The 16,259-nt window shown below is 28.4% G+C and overlaps 1 protein-coding gene across 1 annotated transcript; it reads left to right on the forward strand.

Moving 5' to 3' along the window:
* Nucleotides 1-287: 287 nt before the first annotated feature.
* LOC107163795 (uncharacterized) lies at nucleotides 288-10,625 on the forward strand. Its single transcript, XM_015511376.2, has 5 exons — nucleotides 288-440; nucleotides 4,592-4,731; nucleotides 5,283-5,582; nucleotides 8,313-8,548; nucleotides 9,223-10,625. The coding sequence occupies exons 2-5, from the start codon at nucleotides 4,714-4,716 to the stop codon at nucleotides 9,611-9,613; spliced, it is 945 nt and encodes a 314-aa protein (XP_015366862.2). The 5' UTR covers nucleotides 288-440; nucleotides 4,592-4,713; the 3' UTR covers nucleotides 9,614-10,625.
* The last annotated feature ends 5,634 nt before the right edge of the window (nucleotides 10,626-16,259 follow it).

Below are 16,259 nucleotides of genomic sequence, written 5' to 3' on the forward strand. Positions count from 1 at the left end.
ATGACATGTGATTTCAAAACTAATCCTTCAAGTACATACAGGTCAATTTGAATGAAACATACCACATCATTAAATTAAATGAAAAATACTAATAATTTTAAGGTTTACATAAATACGTTTTATTTAATGTTAGGAACGAGGTAAATAAAAAAAATACATAATAACTGATTTAAGTAATAACATTATATTAATTTACCATTGCGGAATGACTATAATTATTTTGTATCTTCTAGAATTTAAAAATGATACCTATTATAGTGGGGAGATTTGCGAGCGTCAAGACGTAGGACAAGTGGACTGCCAAACTAAGAATCATTCGAATTCGAATTTAATTCCATGTTGGTTCCGGTTCTGGATACTAGTGAGTAGTGACTACATTATTTTGCAGATGAACAAATCCAAAGAGTGTGCAGCGATTTAACATAATACACTTTTGTCAGGTAGCGTATATTTTTATTTCACTCTTTATTATAGATTATAATACTAAGAACTGAAAGTTTATTATGCATTTACGTATTTATATTAAGTATTAATTGTTTATCCAAATAGAACTTTGTTGTTAAGGAATATTAATCAAAAAAGCTTTAAAAAATAAATATATCTACGATTTTATTTTGAAAATTTGGTATTTTTCTCATATATTTTCAAAACTTCCAATTCTTAAAGTCTTAAATTACATTTAGTTTATTTATAATTATATGTTATAGTTTATTAGTTGTAATATTTGATTAACAATTTTCATTTTTTTTACATTTATAGCCATAGAGGTGTGTTTTTTAGACACAGATTTGAAATATTACTCATATGAGTAGTAAATAAATAAAGAATAAATCAAATTTTAAATCAAATTAGTGTTAATAAAATTGAAAATGTTTACCTTTTATAGCATGAAATTACAGTAACCAATTTTTAGTTATATGAATATAACAATACAATACCCGCATAATAGTAGGTACATTATATATTAATATATTATTAATTTTCTATAAATATAAACTTTAAATATATTATTACAATATTTATTGAATATCATAATATATTTTATATTATTCATTAATTATCATTATCATGTATAGCTATAATATTTCGATATTAAAAGCAAAATAATAGTAAATTGTGAACATATACATCATATTCATGTGATGAACATATTTCTATAAAGATATAAATACTAAAATAATCACAAATTCAAGTATAAACAATTAATGCTGCCTAATATAAATATAGTATTAACTAACTAACTATTGAGTATTATTAAATACCTGCAACAACCTAAAAATTAATAATTTATGGTTAACATCTAAAATATCAATTATTTATCTGTATTAAAAATTTAAAATTCACAGACGTAATAATCATTACTATTATGGTTTACATATTTATATCATTAGAGAAATTAACATAAGTAACAAGAAACGTTGAAATGATTTTTAATATTCTTAGACGAATTATTTTAATATCAAAACTATATTGAAATACTTATATATTAAAATAAAATATAGTTTATTATAGCCTTAAAACAATTGCAATAAAAATATTATTTTTTTCTTGGTATATCTAATTATTTGTAGGTGTATAATATGTATAAGTTGTTTTTATTAGTGAAAAATAAATAAATTACGTAGATACCCACTTAACCTATATCAAATGATGGTGCACGAGACCAAATATGCTGAATGACATCGATGCATCCCAAACGTATTCAATAAACAGACATGTACAAGTTTACAGTTCTAAAATGCAAATTTTATTATTTGCAAATTTTTAGAATTCTAAATTGTACATTCTCGTGTGTTTTTGTTGACTTTTTGCCATTTTACTAAGTATACACTGTCGTCATAACACCACTGTGTATTACAACTAACCGTAAATCTCAAAAAAACTGGTTTTCGGAATATTTGTGAATATTAATAATGGTAATATGTAGGCCTCTTTGAAATAATACGTATTACAAAAGGGGTCAATACACTGATCAAGCAATATATGATTTTTAAAAGTCTTAGACCACTCTGTATAATATAGTTACTACTGCATCAATGGGCCATGTACTTGCACCTTATTATTAATCTAACGGAATCGCATATTACGACATAAATAGAAAACAATCTGTTTCCTTAAAATATATTCATGGTATGACATATAAAATATTATAATAACTATCTTACGATACACATAGTAGTGTCCTTCAACTTGACACTTACGTGACATAATGCATATACGGTGCTTAAATCCAAATTATTTTTATAATTTTCCCTGCGTCCAGAAAATACGTCCGTTCACGCTTCTCTACAGCTATCGTACATTCGTACCTATACACCTAATATAAAATACAATATATAATAAATAATATTTCAAGTCCTACGCACGATACATTTAGTTCCTATACACACTGTTTCATGTAACCTACCCATGTATGAAAATAAAAATAAAAACATTTAATATTTTTCAAAATTTATTGTTTCTTGTTTTAATGCATTTGGATATTAGGTTGTTATATCTACTTAGCTACATATTTATAACATGTACGTATTAAGTAAAATACAAGTGTGGGCAAACCTCGGTGTCGAGGACCTCTGCAGTCAACGACTTTACCGTAAATACCCAACACTCGGCGCTATATTGTGATTATTATGTTGTATGTATAGGTACGATATTCGTTAGGTTGATATAATAAAATTGCAATCCTAATAATATATAACGTCATGATTGTCCGTCTATGGAATAGGGATATTATAGCTTAAACCTATGTATATAGCTTAGATGTTATTTCATTTCTTTCTTTCACGCTGCAACTTATATTGCATTATCTATTACGGGCTACGGCGAGTACAATAATAGTTTATACGAGTGTTACAATAGTATTATGATGTTGATGCTTGCGTCCACTGCAGACGGGCAGACGATGTATTATTTTCCTAAATTTGTGTATTAACGGAGTACGGCAAGAATGTTACCACATAATATTATATTAATCCCACTTTTGGATCGTTTTACAACAACGTAATAAAAATTCTATAACTATATAATACTCATCCGAGACATCCGTCTAGATTATTGTACCACGTCATGTGTTATTCACACTGAGTAGGTACTGTGACTATAAACGTGCGATTACATAGACGCTATATATTTTGTTTCATACCTAATGGGTTTTAAATTGCATTCATTTACATATACGTCTCAATATATGCATTACGTATATATTCGCATGCTGATTGTTTTCGAGATTTGAACCCTACAAATGTATTTACATAAAAAAAATGTCTTAACATATAAAGCAGGTACATAATATACTTACTGCTTATAGTTGATGCATACCTGCGTGGCTGTATGTTATACACGTGTATCAAAAATAAATTTGTCTTGAGGATTGTCGATTTGATTTCAAAATGTAAACATATTAGATTTAGCCACGCGTTAAATTGTATATCTATATCGAATATAATAATATTTTATACAGCTGTCTGTTATAATAATTATATATGAATGTTATTAAGTATATAAACTGTATTATAATTTATAAGAATTAAACTATTGTCTAGAGCTGTTATAATTAAACTATTTAAACTTTAAAGCCATAATATTAATAAATATTACAAAATAATAATATAAAGAAAAACAATTTTTCGAATAAAAAATTAAGATTTATAGTGATAGCTTCAAATACCTACACTATATTTTTAAACTAGATTACACATGAGTTCTTTAATTTATTTAAAATCTGAATAAAATTTATAACCAGACCGTTGTTTTAATATTAAAAATTTAAAACCACAAATTGTTTTAGTGCTTGTAATACAAAATTTACAATAAATGTCTCCATCACCGATAATAGCGTAAGTATATTATGATGATTAAATTTCACGTCGTAAAAATATGAGAATCTGTTTTTATAAAATTTAAAATTTAAAAAATTTCAAACAAAACGACGTCCTTATGGCTTATACAGATACTTTTTGTGATTTTGAAACGATACACGTATATATATATATATAATACTTGTACACATGCATATATATATAATCACTGTAAGTATTAGGTTTATACATAAATAAGTATAAACTAACCTATTTATCTGTATATTATATTATTATAATACATGGCGTACTTCTATATGCTATATATTATGCATAAACGTCGTCGTAGCCGAGACGTTTTTTTATGTGGTCTGCTGCAACATTTACCTATATACCTCGAAATCGTAATTATTTTTCTGTTAAAAAATGCCAGAGACCTGTATTGGCCATTATGATTTGAGAGAATGCGCGTGAATACAAAATAATAACAAACATATATATGTCAATACAAGGTCGACGAAAGCGCGAGCATTATCCTACTACAATACTCATAGGCGTATATACTTATATACTATAAGTCTATCGTTTTGTTCGCGCCTCTTTTGTCATATTTCGTTTATTTTTAAAATTTTGGGAAAACTTTTACTTTTGCACGCTTTGCGCATACTGAACACTCAGGTAATGTGTGACGTGTATATATATGTACAAAACATAATATATTGGTACCTACTCGGCTTATACCTCTGTTACGCGACTGTTTTGCCATTGAAGCTCATCGCGTGTCCTTTTTATAGGCGGTCACCTGGTGCACACGCTACCATTCAGTCTTCAAGCTCAGGCAACGCGCAACATCATCCGTGTACACACAATATATAAGGCAAGTTGATAAATAGGTGATAGGATAACCAGCCACGACATGACGGAAACACTGAAGGTAAGTGATTTTCGATTTTGTGTTATTTTTCTTTTTATTTTATTTCCCAACTGTCCGCCTTGTTTTACGCCATAAACGGGTTCACATTTTTCTCAAACGGACATACCTAATTAATAATGTCTTTGATTCGGTGTACACATTTTACTTAAAGTTATAACATGAGGAATAAACTCAAATAGCCGATACACTATTGCTATTATGCAGTATTACCTATGCGTGATATTAAATTCTTTCCAACAATTTTTAAATATTGACTTTAGTAACACTTCTCTAATCAGTCTAATGTATACATTATTATACTAGTATATTATACAGAAAAAAGAAATGATAAGTATACTTCAGACGTAATTCCAGCTATATATTATATTATACTAAGTATTATTTTATGTTATGTGATATAGTAAGATATGCAAAAATCGTAAATTAATCTTAATGGAACATTCCCAACAAACTGAATAAAATATATTTTAACAATTTATCTACAAATTAAAATAAACGTATATTATGCTAATGCATTGTATTGATTGTAAACAATTAAATTATTTTTTCAGGAAATGCTTCTTCGGACGATGTTGTTGTTAGTGATCACTTTGGACGTATGTTGGGGATCGGATCCACCAAAATCGTACGGACCATCTCCGCCGAATGATAACTACCAAAATAATTACGAACCCGAGTTCCAAAGGCCGTTAGCTGTATTCACAGAGAGACCCGTGAATGTAGCTAACTTTGTACTGATTCCAATTGTGCAAGTCCCGTCCTCAGATCTAAGGATGATTTATCGGCCACAGATCGATAGCGTTTCAAAAACTGAACCAATAATAATGTGCAAATCATTAACAAAATCATTTGTAAGTATATAAATGTATAATATTTGTTTTTGTTATTGTTGCTATTATTTTAACTATCCTTTATATTTCTAAGGAATATAAATTAATGAAAATAGAATTATAATAATAAGAACCGTAATTTTTATAATCTCCTACAATGTATTATATAATACGTATGTTGTAAGTATTAGGAAAAAACTATACGTGTTGCAAACTGTAATGATGATGATGTTTTTTATTTATTAACAGTTTGTGCTTGACAACTATTATATAGACAATTAATTAGCTGTTAATAGAATGCACTATTCAAGTATCTATGGCATCGTTTAAGTTTTAATGTAAGTGCAAATTGTGTACATCAAAATATTATTATATATTATATAGACGTCAAATACTTAGATATTATATAAGTATTATAAGCTATAATTATTAATTATTACAGTCATATTATATTACATTATAGTTTGGGCTTACCAAAAACCAGAATATTGTACCTATATACATAAAATGATAATAATGTATATTTTGTGAGGATATTGGATTAACGGGAATTTATGTTTTAGTTAGGTCACTTTAAATGGCAATGATAATAATTGATAATGCCTGTATTTGATAAATGTGAAATAAATTTGACACGAGATGAAATTTCAATATTTTAAAATTAACATCAGCAAAGAAAATTCTATAAAAAAGAAAGTATATTAAAAAAATATCTTGTTTAAAAAAATACAATCCTAACTAAATATCGCTAATGTTTAATTTATTCAATAAGGACAATTAACTTTAAAAGTTTAAATGAAATTTCGTTCGTTTAAGCTTATGAAGCGTAAATAAATAGTGGACAAAAAACGGCATGTACTTCAAACGGTGAAAAATAACGAATAATTGTCGAGTAGGTACACTTAATAAATGGGTTATAAAACACTTTTACCTTAGAAGCACATACTATTAGACCGCTACAAATCGCGTGCCTTTTGTCCATAGAACTTACAGTAAATAGTACTTCACGGAACTATTAGTTTAACTATTTAAAGAATAACGATTTCTTTGGTTGTAATTTAACTAATTATCATTTGTACACACTCTTGTGTTTTTAGATAATCGTTCAGCAACTATAATATTTGACTACACATTTAATATTATATTATTTTAATATGGTTAAGTTATTTGATAATATTTTCTTAATTTTTAGTCTTAAATTTCGCGTCGAAAAACGATATTTTTATCGTGATTTTATGTATATATACTATACATATATCTATGTATATTATCCAACATATTCTAATTGTCTAATAAACGTAAATTCTATCAAAAGCATATAGTTATTAATATTAAGCTTTTAGTGAACGTAAAACGAGTTAAAAAATTTAAAATTTAAATTATATATTAGTAGGTAGTTAATATTAAATTGTACAATATTATAATGAATACCTTAAAATTAAATTTGAAATTTGAAGCCCAAAGTTTGAAACTAGTCTAGTCTTGGATTTTTTTACAACTGGTTACTAACGCGAATTAAAACAATAATAGATTTTTTTTTATTTCTATTAATAACTTGTTAGCTATAAAAAAAGTTACTTGTCCACTGATTTAAAATCAAATATATAATTTTTCTATTATTTTAGTTTTTTAACATAATTACACAAAATATAAAATAACGAAGGTTATATATAGGTTAGGTTATTCAACCTAACAAAAGTTGAATCATATTGAAAAAGCTAACATTTATTACAGTCATTGAATTCAGGATCAGCTACAGTATATTACATATATTATATCATTCTACGGAAGTATAATATTTATTACCATTTACCTAAATAAAATCTATCCACCGTTATTATTGTGAATTTGACAATGATGGTAGAATAATTATAGACTTGAAATTATTATACATCTATTACACGGCTGTCAGCTTTAAATGAAGTTATAATAATATTTATGTAAGATAAACATCTACATTTAAATAATTAAACTGGAAGAACGCTTCGGGTTCATAATATAATAAATATCTACGCAAAAATCAAGATTTTCAATCATGTATTTTTTTAATACCGGATAATAATACTCTTTGACGAGTTTATATTTTTTTTTATTCGTATCTGTTATTTCGATGCGAGAAGTTGTATTCTATTTTTATTATTATTTTATTTTTTCAGTTGCCAAGTTTTTAGAATTCAATAACGTATAAAAGTTGAAAATATCATAAGTATACAGATTGTAGATTTTTTATATTTTAATAGCAAAAAAAAGTTCATAACAGCTAACTTTAGTTATAAATTATATGGGAAACTTATACTATGGTATACAAACCGTTTATTACTTTATATCTAATTATTTTAGATTAGATCTACGTATTTCATAGAAGGTCTAATGCTATTTAGATAATCTAACCAACTTTTTCTCATATTTTGCTAGAATAACTTTACTGAAAAAGTGATGAAAAATTATAGAATCGATTTTTTTAAATTTCATAATAAGATAATTGACACGACACGATACAACATCGACATAGCTACAAGTCGTTTGTTCGATACTATTTATTCGAATGTTTATGGTGGAACTTGTTTCGTGTATAGTGTATAAGTATATAGGTACAGTTTAGTGTTTACTAGGTACCAATATAAAATGGTTACAGTACAACAATATAATATTTATTTATAATTTATTCTTGTTTCGTATTTTGAAAACTATTTCAATGAACAAACGCGTCAATTTCAAGGTTTGGAGTATATAATATTATAATGGTTGCAGGAAGCTACGCCAGCGGTGCAGGTGCAATTGCAGCAACCATTCTATCTGTATGACGAACGAACGCTTATACCGTTCCCAAAGTCAGTTACCATCTTGCATGGTGGTTATCGCATGTCAATCCCGGTCGGCATGGTCGTTGCACCGGTTCCAGTGGATCTCCTCCGAGCAGGTCCAGTGTTTGTCACCACCCTATACGCTATACCCGCGGGTCCCGTACCAGCGCCATCACCAGTAAGGTGAGATCGATGTAAATAATTTAGATTTTTGTAGATCTGTAAAGAACAGAATTCTAAAACAACACAATTTGGATATTATTGATAGTTGTTTTGCAAATAATTACAAACTAAAATTAATGGTATCGATCGTTCAAGCTCGTGAATGACACTCATTGGCACCCATACTGGGATGCCGAGAAGAGCGGGGCGCCCTCCGCTATTTTATAAGGTTATATTAATGGTTTTATTACTTGTAAAAACAAAAAAAATAGCACCTATATACCTAATATGTGCTGTGTTATCAGAGATTTTTTACTTTGCACTCTCCTGGTTTATATTTCTGTCAACGAGCTTGAACAGTATACTAAATACTACGCAGTCGTTAAAAATGGGTTATTTACTAACATGAGTGACGATACGATCTTATATTTTTAGTCATTAATTTGTAAGAGATAAAACAATTTTTGCGTATGACGCGTTACCAAAAAAAAAAAATAAATCAAAATGCCTCTAAAATCGATTTTGGAAAATTATAACTGTATAGATGATCATGGGCATGTAAACTATAAATAATAATTTTCTATTTCTATTTTTAACTGAATGTGAACTGTGTAGAATAATTTTTAAATATTTATGCATACATCATCAAACCATGCTTATCTATTCATCGATTTTTTGCGTGTATCATAATGTAGGTTCGTTCCGTGGTCGTCTTATCCTCCAAATCCAACGGCGATTCAGCCGTACTCAGCTCAACCACCGTCTCAGTACTCGGTACCACCGCCGTCCCAGTATCCGGCTTCGTCGTCTCAGTATTCGGCAGCACAATCACCGCACTATCAGTACTCACAACCGGCACCACCGTCGCCAACTTATTACCAACACTCGGGAGACACTGGTGGCGGTTACGTTGAAGAGTCCAACGAACCACCTGGCAAACTCTACTCGCAGTTGGCGGCGGCTTCGTTCCAAAACTCCAAAGAATCACCACTGCTGCATCAACTCAGAGAAGAGTCGGAAAAGAACCGCCACAAGTACGTGCCACCTTCGTATAACAATAATTATCAAACGGTGGACGCTGCATAGACATTAGACGGGTCATCGCCACTAGAAAGCAGAGACGCAGTGGATGGGTGCACGCTTTCCACGAGACATTCGTACTATTTTTTTGTTTTATGATTAATGTTATTATTAATCGACAAAACCTATTTTTCTATTCCGTATATTTTATTTTATAGGCTAAACTTTTATAACGAAAGACTATTATTCTTATAATATTATTTATATAATGTTTATTATTAAAAATAGAAAAAAAAAAAAAAATAATATGAAAATATTATTATCATATTTACATATTTTATACATGTGAAATATAAATATACTTTGCAGTAGTGCTAAGAGAAGAGAAAGAAATTATAGTTTGGAACGATTTACTTTGTTGAGTATTAACATGTTATTATAATATTATTTATTAGCTCTTTAGTTACTAGGAGAGCTGAAAAATAGAAACTACCTATCGACAAAATTTTCCAAATATATTAGATATAATAAGTGTTAGGTTTAACGTATATTAAATATACGTTAAACTTATATACCAGTCCTCATAAAATACCTACATTTTATATTATTTTTGCAATAGTTATTGATATTTATTGTACTATTTGTACTTACGTTAAGTTTTATTTTATGTTCAGAATTAAATAATTATACCATAATTCATTGAAACTATTTTATTTTAATTTATCAGATTATTTATAGTTTATTGTTCATGCTGTATGGATAGGTATACCTAATAGTTTTAATATTTTAAATAGTAACAAACAAATATATATTCCTTAATTTAATAACTTAGTTTGCACAAACTAGTACTTAATTTTGTAATTACCAAAGCCGCTACTGATAAAAATAAGAAAAAGTAGGATGTATTTTTTATAAAATGTTAAATTATTATTAAAAATATTTTAATGTCGCGCAATCGTTATGAGGTATTAGGGTGTGACCCAGTAGGTGTTTATTAAACAATAAAGTCCGTTAATTTTAGTAAAGTTAAGGTATAATATTTTTCCTTAAACTAAAAATAAACTTTTTGAGTTACACATATCTACCTATTATTTGTTAACTTTATAATATGCACATAGGTATCTAGGTAAGTACTTATAATTTTAAATTCATAATATTGAATTTATTTTATTACAGGGCTTAAAACCGATTCCAATAAACTCAGTAATCGGCTCCGTTAGGAGCTAAACGTTTTTGAAAACCAGCAGGTTACCAGTTATCGTGTAATTTTTATATTATGGTAACGAGTAAGCGTTTCTTTAAAGATATCTCAAACATTATGATAACCGTTAATCGTTTAAAACCATTGATGAGGTTTCTAAGGTAGTCAATTAAAATGTTTTGAAAAATCATATTACTTTAGATTCTGAGAGGAGTGACGAATGTATTGATTTTACAACAATGTGTGTTTTTAAAATTTTTTTTTTGTGTGTACACGATAAGTTGTCGAAATAATTGTTCGATTTTCAACTTCAGTAACTTTTTTGGTTGGAAAGTAAGTGTTAGGGAAGTCAAAATTTAAAATTCCCAGTAGCTACAATAATATGCCAATAGCACCTATAGCGCAAATAAAAACCTTTTCGAACGCTTTTATTGACAGCCAATGGATATATTCAAATTAACAATATTTCAGATTTCTATTGAAAGAAATAATAGCTTATTCGTAGTTATTAATTAATTTATTATAATAATAATCAGTGTTGCCCGGACAAAAATTTGTTTTTGTTTATGTGCAGAAGCATTGATTATGAATACTATACAGTATATTTTATAATCAATGGTATAAGTATACAATTATTATGAATTATTATTTTGGCTCTCGATATTTCTTTAATTTTGTCTATACCAAAACTCACTAAACCATTAATGACTTTTTACTCTATGTTTACGTCTTTCTCCGTTATTGAAAATAAGAAACTGTAAGTTTTAAGCAAGTTAGAGTAGGAAATTCACTTAAGACGCCTCTTGCAAAACTTTAGAAAACCATGTTTTACACTAGATAGCGCCATTATCTCAAAATAGTGAAATTTGCCGTTACCGAGTTTTCGCAAGAAGCCGAAATTATACTCTAAAAAAACTAGTTTTTTTTTAACATGTGCCTAAAAGTACTGCAACGATTTTACAATTATGCTGATCCATGCGTTTTCATAATGTCAACCCACTACTTATTTGTTCTAGTTGTGATGTCCCCATTCGTGGTTGTTCATTAATTATAGTAAACTTATTAATATATCGATATTATAACAATATATTACAATAAAAATGATTTGATTACATTTTATATGTAATTTTCATATGTTTATAATATATAATATAGACATTTAAAAAAAAATCAGTTGAACAGTCAGTACAAATTTCATTATTTACTCATATTTTGACTTGAACCTAACCTTTTGATTTTCGATAAACTATCAAAATATGTACTTAAAATATTTATAATTAAATTTGATCACATAATACGTTTTAAAATATGCCTTGTATTAACAAATCATAAAACAAATTTTACAAATAAAAAAATAATACAAAATTCATAAAAGTCTTTGCTCCAGTAATACGTAAAGATAAACCTATTCGGAAACCGTAATTTAACCAGCTAAAAGGAAAACAACTTTTGAATGTAGTTAAGAACTATATAAATTACGTTACGAAAATGAAACCAACTTCTATTACTAGTTTTATAAATTTAATCCAAATTTAATACTGGAAAGAAATAAGATCTGCTGATAGGTAATATTTTTAGGCTCTAAAATTTTTTTCGAGTATATTATAATTTTAGTCGTTTATTTATTTATTTTTTTGACTTCTTCAATTTATGATTAAAAAAAAAAAATTATATAGTTTTCCGTAAATATATTTATTACTTATTTAATAGATATTTTAAGTGACATACATATTATAATTATTATCTAAATAAATAAAAAAACATACTTGAACTTGATGAAAAATAGAAATACAAGTACACCTTATCTCATATAATGGATTATATTATGGTTTCTATATGTTTAAAAAGTAAATTTGAGGCCTGGCGTGGTACAGTGGTTGGCCGCAGTCATTTACTTGTTCTGAGGTCAACCTATCGACCGGCGTCGCTAGCTCCCGGATGGGCTACCACCTGGGTTCTTAGTGAGGAATCCTCGTCCTATTTACAAGTGTTTCAAACCATACAATTAAACCAGGCTATGCAGTTGATGCATTTAACAAAAAAATTACCTCTGGTCTGTTATATGCACACAATAGTCGTAGGTAGTGATGTAAGAATACTAAAAATAACATTTCTATTTAGATTATAATAGATGGGTACACGGTACACAACAAGTTTAATTTGGGCCTGGTGTGGCGTAGTGGTTGGCCGTAGTCTTTTCGATGTCAAGCATTACCTGGCGTCACCAGAGGCGGCTTGAGTCTGCAAAACTCCAGGAGCAAGCTTCATGAGCTACCCACCACCCACCCACCCATATTTTACTTTGGACATAATATATCTATTACACCTGGTTTACCACATATTACCCCCCACCCCCCAGCCACCACATAACAAAAAAAAATGTACTCCTAGTTTTGCCAATGCACCCACCAACTACGTTTAATAGGACCAATGCTATTATTATATGAAACAATAATTTTAAAAATATGGAATTTGATTAAGTTGAATTTTTTTATTCAGTATTAATCAGTGGCGGTTTTATAGGGGGCGAAGGGGGCGCTCGCCCCCCCCCCCCTTGGATTTTTTTGTGTCAACTGTTATGTTCTATAAGTTATATATGCATATATATAAGTTATATATGCAACTATTATGGAGGGTAGGGGGCACAAAAATTGAAAATAGCCCCCCCCCTTGATGTTTTATCAAAACCGCCACTGGTATTAATTAGGTATAGATATAGATATATTTTATTTATAAACATTTTAAGCTTCTAATCTCAAACAATTAAACTAAATTTATGTTGTGAGAACCACGATTTAAGATAGTACTATCATTAATTTTAAACATTTATAACCACGATTAAAGATTTCTTTAATCGTGTTAATAACCAATGGCACTATCTTAAATAGTGATTATGGCTCACTTGTTATATTGCCATGTTTAGCTATTAGTTATTACATTGTACTTAGTTTGTTTTGCTGTTACGGCATACCTATATTTACGTGGTAAATAATTATAATATTTAGATTAAATTGCATATTAGTTTAGCATACAAGTATACAACCCTGAATAGTAGATACACACCCACCCATTTTCGAGTCAGGAGCACTCGCTCCTGGTATTCTTATAACACGCCGCCCCTGGGCGTCACTAACTCCCGGATGGGTGACAACCTGGGTTCTTAGTGACGAATCCTTGTCCCACGTACACACGTGTTTTTACTCAACCTATAACTACCTATGAAATGCTAATGGCCATAGTTGACGATTATAATGTTAAAAAAAAATGTATTATGCCATAACATAAATAATACGAATCCAATTGTACATTGTTTAAGTCTATGTAAGATATAATAGTTCATAACACAAATTTTCAAGAATAATAATTAATAATAAGTATGTAATTTAAGATATTTTATATTATTACATTAAATAATAATCATAATTTGAATGTTGGATAGGGCCAGAATTAAGATAATGACCCATTCATATAATTATACTTCAAAGTTGTTTTGCTTTAATGAGTGCGTACACCTGTACAAGAATTAAGTTACTCTTACATGTGTACCAAAACATAAACAATTTATGTTCGATACTTATCAGTAAGATCATAAGATCAATAGGACTCATAACTAGGTTACAATACATACAAATAAAGCATTAATACTTATTAGTTATTAATTCTATAATTTACATCCAATCATACTTTCGTGTTAAGATCACATACTATAGGTATGCCTATATTAAGACAGTTCCCCTCCTATATGTATGCCTTCATCTTGTTCAGACAATCGTCACTTAATCATGTGCTTAAAATTAAACACACTCAAAAAGTGGGCAAGCCTCTACCCATAATGTATTATATAGTGGCCCCGAAGCTATTAAAATCTAGTAGAGCAAATAATATTTCAAGTGGCCCAATATATCAATATCGGAAAAAATGGCGTAACGAGGACAGAAAAGTGGTCCATATAAAACGGGCCTATTCTAAATATTCAAAATATGATGGGTCATGATTTTCTAAGAAAGGTATTCCTAAGAGGTCAACAATCAAGGGATCAAATTAATTATGAAAACACATAAATCGGAAATCAACTCAGAATCTTTTTATTCAAAGTGTCCTACTTAATCATTTGTTTGTCACGCGTTAACCAAATACTCTTTGTTTTTCTACTGACATTCAGATTGATACATATTAAGCCCAGTGGCGTAGTTAGCCTCCCAGAGGGATATTGGGTGTATAGTACTGTATACACTTTTAACCTCTACAAATCCTAACCCTGGCTACGACACTGCCTTCCTCGCGTGACAAGCAGTTGGTTAAGTAAGTCATAAAAAGGTTAGGTTAGGTGCCTCCTATACATAGGCTATGGTTAGTTGAAGCTATGGTTATGTTAGAAGACTATCATCACAGGTCATGACCATTGCAATGATCTTTTCCTACTAACTATCAAGGTATTCGACATTGTAAACATAACAATCAAGGAGAATATTTAAAAATTGCAGAGGCAATTTAAAATTATTTTAATTACTGATATTTTTTTATATTCTATATAAATAATAATTTATTAAAATTAAAATAAATATTTCCTAACTTTTATCACAGTTTTAAAGCCAAATTAGAGTTATACCAGTTATTCCTAAACCTAAATATCGTTAATCATAATTCATAATATATATATATGAAATATTCATATAATAATTTATTTTAATTAAATCAATACAAAATTACACAATGCTGACTGAAGTGTATAAACCTAACCTAACTATTAATTAAATAATGATATTTTATTTCTTATAAGTTTCTGGGTTTCATTTATCATTAAATTACACAATACAGTAGGTATTCGGTGTGTATTTCAGCTGTATACATTTATATACATTTTATTATGATTCTTATAGCAAACTTGACTGCGGGCACCAAACCTCCCTGTCGAATTTTTTTTCTGAATTTCAATCTAGTTGATTTTTGTGTACACAGTATTTAAACTTTAATGACAATGTTCAACCTATTTATCAATTCTATTTTGATTTCGTTGTTTTTCCTAGTTTTTTTGCATTCAATTATTTTAAAATTACACACTGCAGACATCAGTGTGTATTCCAACTGCATAACTTAATATTAATTTTTTTTTTCGCTTTTTCAAACACAATTGGTATCTACAGTTAGGTATATGTTAGCTACAGTTAGCTACAGTTAGTACAAAAAACTACAATTTGTTTCTTATATTTTCTAAATATCATTTTAGTACATACTAAGCCTGCACCACTTCAACTCTACATATGTTTGTAGAAATATAGTTTTCACAAACACTTTTTTCAAATTAATATCAATAATCAAAATGTTATTAAATTTCTAATACGTAAATTAATTATTATTTATTAATGTATTTTCATATAGGTTTATGATTTACATCATATTTCAGCGTTCAGGATATTCTTCTTCTAGTAATATGGGTAATATAATTGCCTAACTATTAAAATCATAAATTTAAATATCTGATTTATATAATAATTATAATTCAGTAAATAT

The sequence above is a fragment of the Diuraphis noxia genome, unplaced genomic scaffold (genome assembly GCF_037042655.1).
Source record: "Diuraphis noxia isolate RWA-SAM2 unplaced genomic scaffold, SU_Dnox_SAM2 contig0002, whole genome shotgun sequence".
NCBI lineage: Eukaryota > Metazoa > Arthropoda > Insecta > Hemiptera > Aphididae > Diuraphis > Diuraphis noxia.